The 19,531-nt window shown below is 36.7% G+C and overlaps 1 protein-coding gene across 1 annotated transcript; it reads left to right on the plus strand.

The window, feature by feature from the left end:
- The first annotated feature begins 7,887 nt into the window (after positions 1 to 7,887).
- On the plus strand, positions 7,888 to 18,011 carry LOC119998402 (cell division control protein 2 homolog). Its single transcript, XM_038845729.1, has 10 exons — positions 7,888 to 8,228; positions 8,498 to 8,533; positions 8,632 to 8,816; positions 10,480 to 10,591; positions 13,806 to 13,979; positions 15,200 to 15,366; positions 15,443 to 15,530; positions 15,634 to 15,687; positions 15,809 to 15,882; positions 17,640 to 18,011. The coding sequence occupies exons 2-10, from the start codon at positions 8,525 to 8,527 to the stop codon at positions 17,644 to 17,646; spliced, it is 870 nt and encodes a 289-aa protein (XP_038701657.1). The 5' UTR covers positions 7,888 to 8,228; positions 8,498 to 8,524; the 3' UTR covers positions 17,647 to 18,011.
- Positions 18,012 to 19,531: the final 1,520 nt, after the last annotated feature.

Genomic DNA, 19,531 nt, shown 5'->3' on the forward strand with positions numbered 1-19,531 from the left:
TCCCAAATCTACGACTAAACCCAACAGACATAATAATAATAATAATAATAATAATAATAACCACCATACTATCCACCAAGTACATCCACCTGTGTACATATACAACAGCGAAATAATAAAACATATCTACCCGATACCAAACCGTATAGTATATACAAATACAATACAAAAAGTTCCCACGCCCACTAAGAGTCAGCCCAAGGCTACACACCAGCTCACGCATCCCGCTGCTGACCGCCATCAACTACATCCAACTCACCTGAAAGGGGATAAAGAAGAGGGGTGAGCCACAAAGCTCAGTAGGGCGTAGAGAGGAAACGCCAATATCCATAAATAATAATGATAAATCAAGAAATGAAATGCATAGTATGCAATACAGGAAATATACATCCATCAGTAAGTCAACCAAATAGCACAATAGCCGATAAAGCTAAGCAACACTGGAACCACCAACACTGGTCTCCAGAAATCCATACACCAATCCAATCAAGTGAAATGGTAGCCGATAAGGCTATCCAACACTGTAATCACCACATCAATCTCCAACAATCCATCACACCCCTGGACCCACCCTAATCCCCGTAGGGTGTCTCCCAATCCAGGTCCACACCGAAACTGGATGAGGATCGGGTATCCCGATAGCATAGCCTACACCAGAGGGCGTCCCCTGTGATGCACCCCATCTCAGACGGTCCACCGGTATATATCCGGTTTGTATATGTATATATCATCCATCAGAAATCCATATATGATCATTTGGGCGCCTATATGGGCCCACAATCCACATCCACATCCACATCCATATCCACATCCACATCCAACACCTCCAATCACCTCACTCTCAGAAAACATACCAACAGTGATATATATAACAGGGAATATAAATCAACATGCAAAATAGGTCACATGCAAGAGTAAGGAAACCCCTACCTGGAAATCAGAGTGCTAAAACCAAGCACGCGTCCCAGACAACCCCTAACTCCAAAAGTTAACCCGCTCCGAATCTCAACCGTGACCACCGTCTACACCGAAAAACACGATATATGTAAATACTGTAAAAATACGGTCGGTCAACTATGGTCAACGGCCAAATAGTACTGGTCAAAGTCAACGTATAAATAGTAACCGAGTCAAAGTCAATAGTCAAATAGTAACCGGGTCAAATAGTATCGAACCGGGTCAAATAGTACCCGACCGGGTCAAATCGGGTCAAATAGTACCCAGCCGAGTCAACTCGCCGGTCAACCGAGTCAACTCGGCCTGACTCGGTCAACTCGCCGGAAACCCATTTAACCCCATCGCCGGCGATCCGACCACCCAAACCTGTCAAATCTTATATCAAATTGAAGAACTCGATGAGATAAACTCATAGGTACCTGAAACACGTCAAACCGTTGCCGGAATCGGCCGGATCGACCAAAAGAAATCCGAGGAATTCGGAACTTCAAACTCCGATATCTCCCTAACCACAACTCCGATCGACGTGATTCAAGTTGGGTTATACTCGTCTCGTCAATACGCTTCTTTTGATACCGGTGGTGTCGCTCACTGTCGTCGGACTCGGAAAATGAATAGTAAAGAACAAATACACGCGAGAGGAAAGGAAGAACAGGAAAAAAACTACGTAAGTTTTTTTCATTTTAATTTTTCTTTTATAATATCTTTGACTTACCAAAACACCCATCTGTCAAAAACGCCCCTAACTAAATTGTTATAATTAACTTCAAAAATTCATAACAAATCAAACTTAAATCCGATTTAAGTAATTCTTACTTTAAAAATTTTCCTTTAAAATTCCCCATTTATTAAAAATATTTTTATAATTTTATCACAATTTAATTTTTTTTACTCCTTCAAATACCGGTTCACCAACACAGAGGTTCCCTCCACCTCAACCACCACGAGAAGATACTATGAATAGTGTAAAATTAGACCAGGATATTACAGAAACATTCAAACATCATCCATAAACATAATCCTTAAACATCATCCATAAACAACAGCCATACAAAATACATTCTGGTCCGTCAAAGCAAACCCAAAAAACATAACAAACACACTCCAAAAAAACACAACAAACACACTTCTTCAGCTTTGCTCTGCATCTGAGTTTTTCTGCTTCAAATTTATACTCCCACTTCCATGGTCAACCACCTTTGCCATGGAAGTCAGTTTTTGGCATTTTAAACATGAATATACAATACACCATAGACATGAATAAATGCAAAATAACATACTTATATTCAGAATTGAACGAGCTATTTCAGGTTGGGCTGACATACCTAGGCCTGGTAGGTAGTCCCTGCATTGGTTTATTACCTCCTACTTGCATTACTTGTGATGCCATAGCACTACTCTCAGTAGCACTTGTTTGAGATGCTTGAGTTTGAGTGGTTTGCCTTGTCATCCTTTGTGTACTTCTTACAGTTATGTCACTAGCTTGGCTAGTGGAGCCAATCCTACCAGGACATGCCTTGTTCCTAGCATTATGCCCCTTGCCATGACACACCTTGCAAGTCATAGGCCTCCCTTCCCTTGACAGTTTGGTTTTGGTGACAATCTTATGTTGTTCTCCTCTTCTTTTTTTCTTGGGTCTCCCTAGCATCCTTCTCAACTTAGGAGGTAGTACATGATCCAGAGCACTCTTGGCCACATATTTTCTCCTTTGATTGGTTCAATTGGGAATTGGTATGCCCTCAAGTATGTCTCTTTCTTATACCAAAGTGCAAGATAATCCTCAGGCTTCTCACCATTGGTATGTATGGTACGTATAGCACGTGGACATGGAATCCTAGAAATCTGCCATGCACCACATGTGTAGGTTCCATCCCTAATTTAACCACAAACTAACTTCTCCCATTTTTCACTTCATAGCTTCTACCTCCATTCCATTCCATTCTAACACCCAAAAGTCGCTCTCTGTTACATTATTTATCAACTTCTTCTGAATAAGTGGTCCATATTCCTGCCTATTAGTCAACAAAGAAACTGTACTACCAAGATTAGACAAAACCAGCTCCTCAGCATAATCCGTTAATTGTGCATTACTCTTTTTCACAGCAACCAGCTAATTGAGTCAACACACTTTTCCTCACCCTATTACATTGATTTAAACATACATCAAATTCCAAAGATTGTTCCATAAAGGGCTTAATATATCTAATTTTTATGACAGGATGTGCTGAAATGAAACCATGAAACCTCTTAGTAAGGTATTTTGAAGTTAACCTTTTTAACCCTCTTTTTGGTTGACATGTATGTTCACTAACATATGTCTTAATCTGAAAACTATCAACCAATTTGCTATGTGATGCAAATATCAACCATGGACAATCTACAACTCCTTTACATTTAGCTCTACATCTACTGGGTTCATTTTTTGTGAATCGAATATCAGTCCAACCCACAATAGCGTAATTGCTAACAACTTCCTTGAAATAATCATTACTAGTAAACAACATACTAAGCTCAAATTTAGGAATACCTTTCTCCCTTTTGAATCGTGTAAATCTACTTCTCTTTCTGATGGTATCATCCCTCAACTCTTGATCCTCATCTATGCTATCTATGTAGTTTTCTAGATTAGAAGAGTCTAAATAATCACTGTCTGGGCCTTTATCACTCTCACCATCATAAAAAGCATGCTCCTCAGCTAAACCCCCAACAACATCATTATCACCAGCTTGTTCACCAACCTGACCACCTGCTTGTACATGAACTTGACCTTCAGCTTGTACTTCTTCATGCTCTCATTCTTCCTCACTTTCCTACAATAGAGCTACACCCTTCCATCCCCTCTTGTAATTTTTCACTTTCTCCCTAGCAACTACTAGTTCCTCATCATCCTCAGAAAAGTCGTCTCCAGGGAGAAATTCTTCTTCTCCTTCAGAGTTGTTGTCGCCATCTTGGCTACTGGACGAATATATCTCGTTTTCCTCCTCGATCACTTTCCTTGACCGAATAGCTCTCATCTTCTTTGGTGTCATTTCGATAGATTGTGTGTGATGCCCTGCTCTGCGTCATATGAGGCGAGTTGTGGGGGTTACTGTTCTGTGATGAAATACCACATCGGCCAAGGAAGGTCCCTGGGTGCAGAATATAATGCGCTGCAGACCTTAAACTATTGTCCAATCTTTTCTGGTATGGGCCGGAAGGGATTGGGAACTGCCAGGTTGGGCTTGGTATGGGCCAAGTTCGATGGTTGGTGGGGAGATTGGGCTTTAGTGGGTCGGGCCGTTACAGTTGGAATCGAAGCCGACCTTGGTGGGTATGTGGGTTTCGTCCCTTGCGTCTAGCCGGGGCGCGGTGCCCGTGTCTGGCGTGACCCATGGGGACGTGGGCTCCTAAGGGGGGTGGACTGTGATGCCCTGCTCTGCGTCATATGAGGCGAGTTGTGGGGGTTACTGTTCTGTGATGAAATACCACATCGGCCAAGGAAGGTCCCTGGGTGCAGAATATAATGCGCTGCAGACCTTAAACTATTGTCCAATCTTTTCTGGTATGGGCCGGAAGGGATTGGGAACTGCCAGGTTGGGCTTGGTATGGGCCAAGTTCGATGGTTGGTGGGGAGATTGGGCTTTAGTGGGTCGGGCCGTTACAGTTAACTGTGATGCCCTGCTCTGCGTCATATGAGGCGAGTTGTGGGGGTTACTGTTCTGTGATGAAATACCACATCGGCCAAGGAAGGTCCCTGGGTGCAGAATATAATGCGCTGCAGACCTTAAACTATTGTCCAATCTTTTCTGGTATGGGCCGGAAGGGATTGGGAACTGCCAGGTTGGGCTTGGTATGGGCCAAGTTCGATGGTTGGTGGGGAGATTGGGCTTTAGTGGGTCGGGCCGTTACAGTTGGTATCGGAGCCGACCTTGGTGGGTATGTGGGTTTCGTCCCTTGCGTCTAGCCGGGGCGCGGTGCCCGTGTCTGGCGTGACCCACGGGGACGTGGGCTCCTATGGGGGGTGGACTGTGATGCCCTGCTCTGCGTCATATGAGGCGAGTTGTGGGGGTTACTGTTCTGTGATGAAATACCACATCGGCCAAGGAAGGTCCCTGGGTGCAGAATATAATGCGCTGCAGACCTTAAACTATTGTCCAATCTTTTCTGGTATGGGCCGGAAGGGATTGGGAACTGCCAGGTTGGGCTTGGTATGGGCCAAGTTCGATGGTTGGTGGGGAGATTGGGCTTTAGTGGGTCGGGCCGTTACATTGTGGAAGATCGAATAATGGATGAGATTGAAGCCAAACAAAATCCTAACCCCAAGTAGAAACCCTTTCTCCCAAATTAATAACCTAATACCTGAGGATACAATCCATACCTTGCTTCAATCAGAGACAGACGATTCAAATGAAACCCAAATCGGAGCAAAATGGATGCAGTGATGACCATCTTCGCCAATCGAACTTGGCAACTCTCTGTGCGACAATCTTCCTCGCAGATGTAGGTTTTTGATTTTCTTCAAAATGGTTTTATCTTTCATTGAACTGGGTTTTTAATACTATGTCATGTCATTTGTAAAGTATTTTTTAAAGAAATTAATGAAAAATACACAAAGGAAAAGAAAATGCCACATCAGCAGAAATTAACGTTAGTTAGCATCAGGGGCTAACGTGACCGGACCCATTCTCAAAAGTAGAAGGGCATAGTTGGGCCGAAAAAAAAGTAGAAAGGCTCAATTGAGCGGTTTTGTATAGTAAATGGGTTTTTTTGATACTTAACCCAAAAAACAACAAAATCATTAATTGACAATGAGTAAAATTGAAAATATATCAATGGTAAGAGCACATAATTAAAAAGAGAAGAAACACAGTTCAAAAGACTTAATGGATAAATTAATTTATAAAGGTACCTAAACATCAAACTCCATTAAAAAGGGTGTGCATGATGATTGATGAACAAAAGCAACAAATGAGATAGGGACCTTAAGAGTTCCCCAAAAAATAAAACTTGGAGAAGCCAAGTATATCTAGATTTTGCTCATGAAAATTAGACAAAGTGGTCTTTTGTTCAATTGTGAGAAATTATATATAGTATAATCAATAAAGGAAAATATGTATTATTCAATTTTAACTTCCTCTAGCTATAAACGTATTAAATGAACAAAGCAATGAATATGAGTAAGGGACCTAATTTTTCAGTTAATCTTGTTGAGTTATGCTATAAAGAAATTAGATAGAATATATCAAAAAAAACAACAAAATCATTAAATGATGATGGTAGAATTTGAAGGTGAGGACACATAAAAGAGCATAAACAACAACGACGACTTGGTCATTGCCTTCATCTCTGACATTAATAAGATGAGTATTTTGTGATTAACTAACCTGAAACAACCATTCATCGCATGCCTCCCTTGACAGTTGGTCGTAAATTTTTTTCAGGAAAGTTTTGCAGCAAAGTTATTGGGATATTGATTTGTCAATTGCTTCATCCTCGTTGATGATCTTCTCTAGTTCTCTGGTGTAGTTAAGCAGAGTATAACTCGAGACGGTTAATGATCGAAAGAGGAAAGCCAATTTTTAGATCTGGATATTTAAGGGAGATTTTTCATCTATCTAGACTACTCGCACTGAATAGAATAGGCGTCTATTGGTTTGAATCGAATTGGATATTGATTCATCTGTCTAGATTACTCGATTACTCTAACTTAATTAGTGTCTAAATTACTTGATTACTCTAACTTAATTAGCGTCTCAACTCCTTACCAATATATTGTGTAATTTTAAATAGTTGTTAGAAGATTAAAATCAAATATATTTAAAATTATGACGTAACAATTAAAATATAGTAAAAATTGAAATATTTAAAAATAATAACAATTAAAAAAATCCAAAAAAAATCTTGAAAGATTTGGATGGAAAAACAAATCCAAATAATATTGTGTGTGTTTGGGAGAGCGGTTGTATTGATTTTCAACGCTAACTGTTAAGCTGTGAATATAAAACTGAGCTTAAAACTCTGAAATAAGCTGTGAGGAGGTGTTTGGTAGAGTTGTTAACTGTGTTAAGCGGTTAAGTTGTGTAAAATATATTTTATTTGTATTTTTAAAATTTAAATATTTTTAAAATATAAATTTTATCTATTAAAAATTACAACTAAACAATTTATAATTTGATAAATTAAAATAATTAAGCTTAAGCATAATTTTTATTAAAAAAGTTTATAATATTTACATAAAATATTTATCTATAAATAATATTAATATATAAAATAATTAATGTAGAAAATTATTGCTTTACAAAATAATAATAATAATATTAAATATCAAAGACGTAATACTCACATTAAAATAAATTTATATTGGAGATTATTGTTTTGATGTTTTCTTAATTTTGAGAAACCCTATTTAGAGCATCCACAGTGATGCACCAAATATCCAGCACTTCAAAATCATTCTCTCTCTTCTCATCTATCCTTCGTGGCACAATTTAATTAGATGAGTGAATCCCACAATATACATTATTCATCAACACTCCATACATTCCAACACTTCATACTCACTTTCTCTATTTTCTCTCTCTTCCTTTTTATCATCTCTCTCTTCTTTTTCATATCTCTCTCTTCTTTTCATCTTCTCTTTCTTCCTTTTTATCATCTCTCTCTTCCTTTTCATCACCTCTCTCTTCACTATTCATCACCTCTCTCTTCACTATTCATCAACTATATACATACTCCAACTCTCAAGTATCCTTTTTCCACAACTAAATTTTCAAGTGTAATTTTTCACCCATTGTGTGTATGTAGCACTATATTTATCAAAAAAGTAATATTTCAAGTACTTGAAATACACTCCATTATACCCATTGTGAACATCTAACACTTAACTTATCAAGAAAGTATCATCTCAATCTCAAGTACTTCAAATTCTTCCCATTGTGGATGCTCTTACCCCATCAATTTTCTTCTTCACGACCCTCTAAACCCTCTCGCCTTCCGTCGATCTCCTTCTGTCCTTCATCCTGTTTTCCTGCATAGCCGCGATCACTACGTCAACCATTAACACCGGAGACCTCCTCCACCTTCGATTCCTTGCTGCAAGAACTCCTTCAGATCAATTTGGCCCAAAAACTCCTCCTCCTTCGATTCTTGAATTGACGCCTTCAAGAATAAGACCTCGTGATCTTTTGACTGTTAAAAAGCAATGGACTACTTCTGCCATAGGGACTACTACGCCGCTCAAGCTCTTGTTCTTTAATCGTCAATCAAGCACCTGCTTCGGTTTGAGCCTTTGGGTATGCTTTTTTACTTGTTTCTAGGTGCACAACTTTTTGGTTCCCGGGAAAAGGAAAATTCTCAATTCAAGAAAGTAAAGTATTTGAGGGTTACCCTGTCGGGCTCCCCCAAAACCAAACTGTACGTTCCCTTCTAAAGGTTCCGACAAGGGTTTTTCCTCACTTTTCCACAGCTTTTTCGATAAGGGTTATAGTTTTCTGTTTATTTTTCTTTTCAAACAAGGAAGCCTTCTTGGTTTCTCATTCTCTGTCTCTTTCCATCCATGCAGCGTGAGTGTGCATTTACATTGCTAAAGATGGACAAGGTGCATTTTATTTGTATTTTTTAGTCTTTTCTTTTTCCTTATCTCTCTTGATGTTATTCTTATTCCCCTCCATTTTGCTACTAATTTTTGGCTGGCAGTACGAATTGAAAAAGGAGATTGGAAGTGGTCAATTTGGCATTGTTTACCAATATTATGACCATGAGGAGCAACGTGATGTGGCTGTTAAAGTGATCCAAATATTCAATGAATTTGATGGGTTCCCTTCTCGCATATTGAGAGAGATCTCGATCCTTCGAGAACTAAACCACAACGGCATTGTCAAGTAAGCAAAATCTCTCTACCAATAATTGAGAATAACATCATGTTTTTGAAATTCTGATGAACATTTCTAGGTCGTTTTCCTATGTCTCCTTATCAAATTAACTTGCATATGTAATGGTAGAAGAACTTGGATATTCTTTTTCGTTTGATTTATACTTATGTTGGAATGTCATATGTCTTACCTTAACAAAAAGAGCAAAAAAGAAGTCCACATTAGAGACTGGTGTCATGTGGAACCAGCTTTGGCATTTGATCAAATTATATCATACTTTATGATGATTGTTTATTGACCTACTCCACTTATTTTATTTTATTTTTGTAGTTTTTCATGTCTCCAATTTCTGAGGTTATTCATGGTTGTCAAATCCAGGTTTAAATCGTGAATTGACAGGCCCATCTATGAATTGTGAACTGAATCAAATCGTGAATTGTTTAAAATAGCATTGGTCCTTAGGAAAGTTTAATCTTTTCTATAGAAGACATATCTTGTCATAAAATAAATAAAATAACATACTATAACGTGGTTGTTGTCATTCATTATGAGGATCAAGTTGTCTAGTCTGTGAGATGCTTGTTTGATTGTGAAGAACGTGGTTTCACATCCCCATTTTGACGTCTTAAAAATCAGCACAAGTAATTATCATGGATATATTTGAGTTAGTTGAACCAATATATGTTTGTTGCTTGGGTATCAATATATTCTTTTAACATTTTCAATTCAAATAAATATTGTTGTAATTTGGGCAAACTTTTTTGTTGCTCTTTGATGACAAATTCTAGTAGTATTGTAACTGGAAGCCTTCAACACAAATCGTTGTTAATTGTGTCACAACTCACGATTCATTATGACTTGGTTCATGATTCATTATGATTTGGTTCACGATTGGTACAATTCAATAACCATTATTGCATGTCTGATTTCAAAGTGAACCGTAAAAGAATCATTCGATCCAAACTGCGAATTGTACCTTTTTACCAACCATGCTATGTTAGATATTTTTCTCTAATGAGGCGTTTTACTTTTTAACTTGGTGGTCATTTTATTTATTTAATTATTTTATTTGTGGTTGATGTTATCTTCATTATATTCATATTGGTTAAACTATTGAGAGTTTCCTCAGTATAATATCATTCGTAATTAAATTTATTTCATATTTAATTTATTTGGGATACATGTGCAGTGCATGTGTGATAAAACTAGAATATCAGATAGATAATTTTTTGACCAATTGATTGGACTGCTTAGTGGTTAAATAGGTTGCCACTTCTGTGGTTTCATTCTAGATTTTCATGCACATGATAAATGCCCAACCAAATATGTAGCCCAAATGTAAAGTAGATAAAACTTCAGGATGAAGATACACAGAAACGAGGGCCCAAATTTGCTAGGAAAAGACCTCGTGAATTGGGACTATAATATGCAAAGATCCTACACAATGAACTTGTGTTTTGGAAAATCAGAAGCCAAATTCTAAATTATGCAATCCAGAATCTACATTTTTAATTTGTGTAAAATTATGGGCTTTCGCCATCTGTATCATGTGGCTTCATCAATTAAGCTCTTGTTACTAATGTGGTAAGACCTCTTTTTTTCTCATTCGTGGGGTAAGATCTTATGTTAAGATTCTTTGTCCAATCTAACCAGTCCGGTCTTGCCTTGGCAGGTTGTTGGATGTCATTATTGACGGATGTACTTTGTATCTTGTGTTTGAGTTTTTGGACTGTGACCTTGCTGATTTCATCATGGAGGAGAAACCTGATCTGAATCTGATAAAGGTTGGTTGGCGAGAGTTCTGCTTTCTTTTTGTGTTGTTGATACTGATTTTGTCATGTTTTGCATTTGATGACATTAGATTATCTTCTACATTTTAAATTTCAAAGTTTCTACTTTCTGGAGTGATTTTTGGGACGATGGATGGATGTTGATCTAGGTGATTTTCTTAATATATTTCCTTTTATTTTTGGTTATATTCAAAAGGTAAACACCTTGCCTGTATATAAAAAAATTAAAATGGAGCAACACTTTGAATTGGGATGTGGTGACAGATGCATTTAGTAGATACCTTTTCCCTTTTGCATTTGAGACTTCTCAGGTTGTTGGCATGCTGGTGGATATATAGTAAAGTTTCTTCTCCTGTTTGTGTTGTTTTGGTTGGGTGGGGTTTCAAAATAGATATACCTAAGGGATAAGGGAAAAAAGAAACAACATAATTTTCAAAAAGGTGGTGGTAAAGCAGACTGTGTGCCGTACCATGCATGTGTTATTTATTGTAGGTTGCATGATCTCTTAATTTCAGCACAAGAAATGGCTGGACAGCCTTGAATTACTGACTACTACAAGTGATGAAAATTGCTAGTGATGTTTGGCAGTGGTATAGGAATCTTGGTATATGGTTGCAAGAGGATGGATACGGTGTTCTTTAATCAAAAGTCAGCTGGTAGGGAGAGAATAGCTAGAGGAGAAGAGAGGAAAGATATTCCCTAGGCACTCTCACCCAGTTCTTTTATATACTCACGCACTAAGAATAGATGTATCATGCATCACAAGTTTTAGATAGCAAATATTTTTAATAAGACACCATGTCTCTAAAATCCATTACATCTTCATATTCATAGGGAACTAAACTTGGGGTCAAAAACGACCTTGGATCAGGTAAATTTGAGGACCAAGTAATTTCTGGGGCCTAATCAAAAGACAAATCAAGGTCCCAATGAACCTGATCCAAAGTTAGTGATGCAGCCATAAAGATTAACCAAGCTGTGTATTTTACAGCTGCTACGAACAGGAATTATAAAACTTGCCCTATAAAAGTATAAAACATAAATTAGAATTAGCTAATTAATCTTCTATGCAATTTATGAGTTAGTATTTTGCCATATTACAATACATGCCTTCAAATTTGGTTCTTCCCTTCTTTTGCAATACTTCTCTAATTTGCCTCGAATAACATTTGCATCATTATGGTTATAAGCTTGTTTCTTAACTGTTTTGTGCAAATGATATTTTGAACATTAGTTTGCTTATGTGATGTCGAATCAATTCACTTGTTCATAACCCCTTGTATCAGTGTAAGGCTCTTGGTCTGGAGTGTGGTAAATGACATGAGGTGCATAAGATACTTTATTTTTAATAATTATAATTTCAAGGAAGAGGAAGAAGCTTTGAAGATAAAATAGCTCATAGATTGAACCCCTATTTAGAGTTTGTTATTCAGGGGCCAGACCTCTGGTGAGTGAATGACCATGGTGAAAATCGAAAGGGCTAGGGAGATACTTAAGTTAGGGTAAGTAGAAGTAAATATGTAAATGTTTATAATTAGATTGCTTCTGCATATAGAATGGGTTACTAGTCTATGGTCCTTACAGGTTATGGAAGTTTTTGCCGGTTTCTCACCAGCCCCATCTTTCTCTCCTAGTTTTCATTGTTGAAATTTTACTCTTATTAGGAAACCATGATTATGTAGTATGAACCTAGGTTTTTGCACTTTTGATATCTTCAATAAATTGATTTTGCTTTGTTAATATGTGCAAACGAGTTTATATATATTTTTTATTTTATTTTAGAGAGAATATAGAATAAATCGTATTTGGAGGTGGGTGTTTCATAGTAGACACCTGAGGGAAAACTTGTAGCGCTTATGCCAATAGGGTGATAAGGACAATACATTTTCTTATATAGATGAAAAAAAAGAATTTCTTCACTTCTTGTAGGCTTTGTGAAGCTCAATAAATAGCTTGTGTGGGATGCCATGTGAGAGATTACAAAAAAAATAGGTTTCTCTCTAGTAATGGGGGAAAAGGATATGCTTTAGCTTTAGATTGATGCAATGCTGGAATAAAGAGATACTATGATGCAGCACGGATTGCTCTCTCTTTTATGTCACGTTTTGATCGGCGCAAGGGATGACTTCCAGTATTGCTTGGAGTTCAAGTTAACTAGTTTCCTATTATTTTGCATTGTAATTGTTTTCTATTTACGTCTACTTTAATTTGTGTTGATGTCCTATTACACATAGAATTATAGGAAGGTTTGGTTTCTCTTATAGTTTGTTTAAGAGAGCTTCTTTTAATTGAATAAAAGTGTGAGACGTTTCTCAACTTCTATCAACTTGGTATTCCCGTGGGAATCAACAAGGCATAGCTTTCTTGTGTTCTTGGCTATTCTCTCGTGTGAGAATCAACAAGGCAGCAAGGTGTGATTTTCTTTGTTTGATTATTCTGCTGCTACGTCATACTATCATTATAGTACGTGTTTGACCATGTAATATCCTTGAATAAGTGGGACACAACACATTTATGAAGAGGAGAAAAAGATGTTTATGTGGTTTGCATGGATTGGGTAGGTCAACCAGAGTTAAGTTAAATAGCTTTAAATAAATTCCTGTCTTTAACTCCAATTCAACCTTTTAACACTGCCACAAATGCCCCTCTCCTTTGACCTTGACTATACTCTTCTACTCAAAGATGCCTATGTTAAATTCCGTCATGAACTTGAAATATGTACTATGTATTTATGTACTGTTGAATTCATTGACAAAGTATGACCAATCAAACGGTAATGAAAATGTGATCAGCCAAGTTCAATAATAATAATGACAATAATAAGTAAATAAAAATGTAGGAGATATGGGAGAGGAGAGACAAGGGAGACAGAGAGGAAGATAGCCATCCTAGTTGGGTTTCCTTTAGTTGAAGATGCATGTGAAAGTGGGCGTGATATCTTGTGATTGATGTGTTTGAGTTCCTGCTAAGTTAAGTATTATCCATAGTTCATGTTCATCAGGCAAAAGTTTACTTTCGATTTTTCTAATGAGGAAAGCTTATTGGAAAAATCTTGCTGGCTGATATTTGTAATATGTAACGTTCTTTTAGCACTTGCACGCCATGACTTCATGTGATAAAAGAATAATTCTATTTATTTGTTTATTTTAATTTCATTTCTTTGTTTATTTTAATTTCATTTCTTTTATCTTTTCCTTTTTGGGTGTAGAGGATAATGTACGAGATCTTGAGCGGTCTCTGCTATTTGCATTCTAATAAGGTCATTCATCGAGATTTCTGCCCAAGCAATATTCTCGTAGATAAGAAGACCTTGAAAGTGAAGATTGCAGATTTCGGATTAGCTCGATATATTGATGAGCCAGCTGAGGCCTATACACATACGGTAATATTATTATTATCATTACTATTTTTTTAGCATAGTGATCATGTGTGTGTGCATTTGTTCTTCATTCTTGAAAAGCGTATTGATCTCTGCCACCTGTAAAGATAAAAAAAAACGTAGCTTGGAGATAGATTAGACTATGGTTGTTGATATCGAGTCTTTATTATGCTTCTTTAGGAAGCTTCAGAATTTTCTTATTTTAGTTTATTTGAATTCAAACCTGTTGAACCAGGGCTTTGTTTGGATCTGCTTTTTAACTTGTAAGTGCTTTTAGCACTACTTACAATGTAACAAGTTCCAAAAAACACTTATAAGTTGAAAGAAAAAGGAGATCCAATCAAAGACTAGAAGTCCAAAAAGTCTAGGTCATTGTTTGACTATGAGATCCTTGTAGTATCTTTTAATTAGTATGGTGAACAAACCAGCGATTATACTTTCTGTGATTGTGTGAAGCAATCAAGCTTTTTTGGTGTGGCGTCTAAGGAAACCTGTGTGTGTGAAGCTTATGGTTTAATTCTCTCGTCTCAATATTGTATTATTAAAACTTAATTCCCACTCTGGTCCCAATTTTATTTACTTCCATTAAATGCTAGAAACCCCCCTTTACAAGATTTGGGAGCCTTAATTGCCTAATTACTGTTATGGGCATGGTTCACAGCACCGGAACCGGCTCAAAATTGCCCGTAAAATCTTTAGACTTCTTCAATTTTGCCTTATAAAAGTGCTTTTCAGCCCAAAATAAAAGCTGGATCCGATCATAAGCTTAATTCCATCGGCAGCACTTTTCTTTTTTTTTTTTTTTTGGAGTAATCTGTGTTTGATCTCTCCTACTTGCATTTCTGGCTTATCCGGTCTCTAAGATTACATTATCAATAATTTCTGTTGTTAGATATCAGTAGATTTGCTGCTGGCATTGCCATCTTTAGTAGGCTGGTAACATCTGATGAAGAACTATGAGGCAAGAGGTGCTGCCACTAATTCTTGGGATTTGTGAGAAGAGGAGAAAGGGTATTAAAAGAAAACTTAGGACTTAATTTTCTGAACTCTAAATATATGGTTTCAGTGATCTTGGCTGTCATTTTGGGATGGCATAGATTATGCCCCACTACATTAGTAATTTAATTATTCGAGATTTATATTGTACTATTGTTTTATCTGGTAAAAATAGATTATATGATTGAATATCCCATTTCTTAGCTTCATATTGTTTTATCCTCCAGGAGTGCACATATGAGTATACTGCACCTGAGCAACTTCTTCGTGCACCTACATATTCAACTCCTGTTGATATTTGGGCTGCTGGATGTATTTTTGCGGAGATGGTGCGAGAAGGACAACAATTGTTTTGGAATAATAGAGAACTGTGCTCAATTGCTCACATTGAAAGGTGTCTTTCAACTTACATATATTAATGCATCATGGGTTTTCTTCGTCACCTTCTTATCTACTACTTTTGCATTTAGAATTTTGGGTGTCCCAGATGAAACTACTTGGCCGCATTTGTCTTGTTTTGCACCCACTCTCCATTCAGTGGCATCCAGTACTCCTCAGGTAAAAGATGTTTGGACTTTGGAGTATCTCTTTTTGGTCTCTAAGGAATATTAAGGGTTGGTAGTTCAGTAGTTCTTACCTTTTGACCCCATCTGTTGAACAGGGTTTGAAAAGTCAGGTGGAAAGGCTTGATTCAGTTGGACTAGATCTTTTGTCTGTAAGTTGCTTAGATACAACTAGAACTTTCTGTTCCCCTCCCTAGAAGGGAGAATGATAGGATTTATGCTAAAAGTGATCTTGGAACTAATCTTACTCTGTTTCTCTGAGATGCATTGCAGAAGATGCTTCTTTGGGACCCGAACCAAAGAATCACCGCATATGAGGCACTGCAGCACCGCTATTTCTGTGACTTGTAAGTTGCCTATGGAATTGAATTTTTCAATTTTTTATGACACCTGAGATCCTATACTACAATGTCCCAGTAGGTTCTCACTGACTTGAACTCATTAGATATATTGGGTGTTAGCTTATCCCTGAAAAAAACGTCGTGTGTTCAACTATGAGATGCTCCAATAACTTTTTGTTACATTAAAATGTCCTACATCATCATTTTCATTATCAGTCAAAATAAAGAGATGATGTTTATAATAACAATTAAAAGGGTTCTTCAGGAAGTTTTTTGCTATCCATTATGGAGATAGTTGTATAAAAAAAATAAATAAATTAGGACAATGAAAGGATAAGGAAACAATTTAAAGAAATTTAGGACATAGTTTCACAAGCTTAATGATCATACCATGAGACTCAAACTATTCTATTCACACATGCCTTAATTAAATTCATCTACTGAACCTTTGAATTTATTACTTTTAAACACTTTGGGAAGTAAATCTGGTACAAGGGCGTTGGATATCTGTATTGAACTTTTATTTTTCTCCAATTTGTAGAAGTTTTAATATTTTTAAAAATATTTTTTTCTAATTTTTACAATGTTTGGATAATCAAAGCAGGAAGAAGCAAAAGCTTTTTGCTTTTAGAGGTTCATTCCCGTAATATCTTCTTCACACTTCTCTTTTTCTCCTTCTCCTAAAAATTTATCTGTATCTAATCTTTTCTCACTTTCTCTTGAATTCTATTTTGGAGAAATATATTCATCTGTCCATTGGGTTGCTAAGATTTAACTCACCAGGTTTATTTCCATCCCCTTCCATGTAACCTAACCGTAATTGCCATTCAATAATCTTAAGTTACTTATGCCTGCTTTAGTGAAATTGCAGATATATAAACCTATCAAATATTAGACATCTAAATGTTTGTTCAAGATTTTCTTTTATTCCTTTAGCTTTTTATGCCCCTCCACTTTTTCTTGCTCAACAACCGCCCTCTGTATCTTTCCTAGATGATTACTGTTTCATCTTTAATTTAGGAACTCTGGCCCCATTACTTTTTTAATCTGGATGATCATTTCATTTATATTAGGCCCAGGAGTTTGAATGGACCTCTAGTATTAATCTGTGCAACTTAAATCTATTTACAGGGAGGCCAGAGGTTCAATTTTGTAGACGATGGCTTCATTTTTCATTTGAATTCTTTAGCTTTTGACTTTTGTATTTGTTAGAGCATGTCGTTTATATAATCTAGGTGGAACCATATTATTTATCTTCTATCTCATCTTGATTGTCTGATCTCCATTATAAACCTTGCATATACTGATGATGCATAAAATTGTTCATAAGCGCATGCATAGGGCATCCTTGTTGAGGTTGAGGTTTAAGTTCATGCTTGCTGATTTTATTATTTCTTTATAGAAAGCTATCTCTATTGCGAATGGCAAAAGTTAAACCCGTAAATAATGAAGAAAATGCTCTAACCTCCAGTATTTTTTTTCTTACAAAAAATGAAAATACTTTTATGTCGGTTGTGTTAGGCAAGACTAAGGAGGAGGATAATATGCAGAACCAATTAGACTATTTATAGGCAGTGTTTATTGCTAGATAAATAGACCATTGTCAGTTCGTCTATCAATTTATGAGGATAATGCCAAAATAATTGCAGGAGTTCAATTCGGTTTATTGTTGTGAATCATCTCCGTATGGAATTTTTTATGTAATATTTTTGGAAACAGTAGATCCATTTACTAAACAAGTGTTATTTCATCTTTTTTAACAGGTTGTAGGTGAATGATTGGGTATATTGCACTCGTTGTGGATTTATTGAAGAACTTTTCTGGCAGGCATACTATTCGTTTCTCTGTTGCTGTCCATTTGTGAAGGATGGTGTGATAAAGAAGTAAAACTTGTGGGAGTTTCATCAAATGTACATATGGAGCTGGATTTTGCTTCTGCAATAGTTCCCTAATCTTGAGATTTCAAATTCCATGTTTTAGGTGTATAGACTATAGAGATCTGACCAGACACTGTTTTAGGTGTATAGAAAGTTCATTGACCACTATCATGTGCATAAATTTGGAAACAGATAATAGTTACGAAAAATAAGGCTTACTTTGGTGCTCCATTTTATATTCCACCCATTATTTTGTGACATTTAGCATATTTTCACCATTTGGACTCGTCACTTTTTAATTTTAGGAATTACCTTGTCGAAAAGGTGCAACACTACACGAATTCATGGGTGGGTGTTCGTTGTCTTTTGCGATGGACAATCTGCTGATTTTGACTCTTGAGAATAGGAGTGTTTGAGTATGTGATGTGATGATGTGTGTTTTGAGCGTCTCAAGATTTATTGTCAGTTCAAAGAATTTTGGTATAAGATTTGCGCATCAATTTGACCTATCCTTAGATATAGCAAAAAATGTTTGAAATGATTTGATTATGATATTTTAGAATTCATAATCAGACCATATATGTTTGGATAATTAAACCGAAATAATCATATTTTTCAGATCACATTGGTTTTCGGTTTTTATTCCTCTCATAAACAATAGTTAGTCTCTGCCACTTAGTTCCTGCAATAAAAATTGGAAAATGACATGCATACATAATATTTGGTATACATAATATATATAATCTATGTGGCATGCCACATAGATATTTTACACAAAACCCTCAAGACTCAGTCATTGTCTTTCCCGCTTATCTTTAGTCTTCATCCCGTCTGTTATTTCTCTCTTTATTTCTACGTTATCCACCAGCTTACGTTACCTAAAAACCATGTTTCTCTCTATTTCTCTGGCTTTTATCTCTCCTCAGATTTAACATTTCTCTCTCCTCTATGTCTCCCTCTCCTCTCTCTCACGCGATTTTCTCTTCTTCTCTCACGGTCAAAACCGGACCTCCGTCGTTCGGCCACTGATATGACCGTCACTGCCGCCAAAAGAAGCGTCCGGCCCCCAGGAGCAACACCCAACCACCACTTGCCATCAACGGTTGTTGATTTTGTCAAAAATCTACCATGAAGCCATGGGTATCCAACGAACAAAAATCACAGATCCAGTTGATTCCGATGTCGATTTGGCAAAGCAACACCACCAATGGACTCCCCTACGTGAGGAGCACCTAGCCCAGTCCTTCGTCGACTGAAACAGCCACTGAAAAATGGAGACCCACGTCGCAAGTATGCTCCAGTGCGTTATTACACTATACATTTGGTAGTGTATTTAGCTTTTTCTACTGATTGAACATCTTATGAATTACTTGTGAATTATTGAATTTATGGTTTTATCTAACAAATATCAATCAAGTTGATAGTGTTAATGACTGTGTTAAGACTGGTGCCGAGATTGTTGGATCGAATGTGCCAGTAATAGGAATGTTGTTTGAATCGGTTCATGAGATGTTTAAATTTTACAAGGACTATGGTCAAGTAAATGAGTTTTTAGTCAAGAGGAGATCATTAACGAATGATGCGAATGGTGATTACAGATATATGATATTCACGTGCGTGAGGTCGGATAAATTTGTTTCACGTTCGAAGAATCCAGTCAATCATCGCGGCTAATCATCTAGGGTGTTGAGTGTTTAAGATGTTGTTTTATTGTGTTTTAAATATTTATTACTGTAAAATTTTTATGGCTATGTCTTTCTTTGTGCGACTTTATCAAT

This window comes from Tripterygium wilfordii, chromosome 5, assembly GCF_013401445.1.
Source record: "Tripterygium wilfordii isolate XIE 37 chromosome 5, ASM1340144v1, whole genome shotgun sequence".
NCBI classification, from domain to species: Eukaryota; Viridiplantae; Streptophyta; class Magnoliopsida; order Celastrales; family Celastraceae; genus Tripterygium; species Tripterygium wilfordii.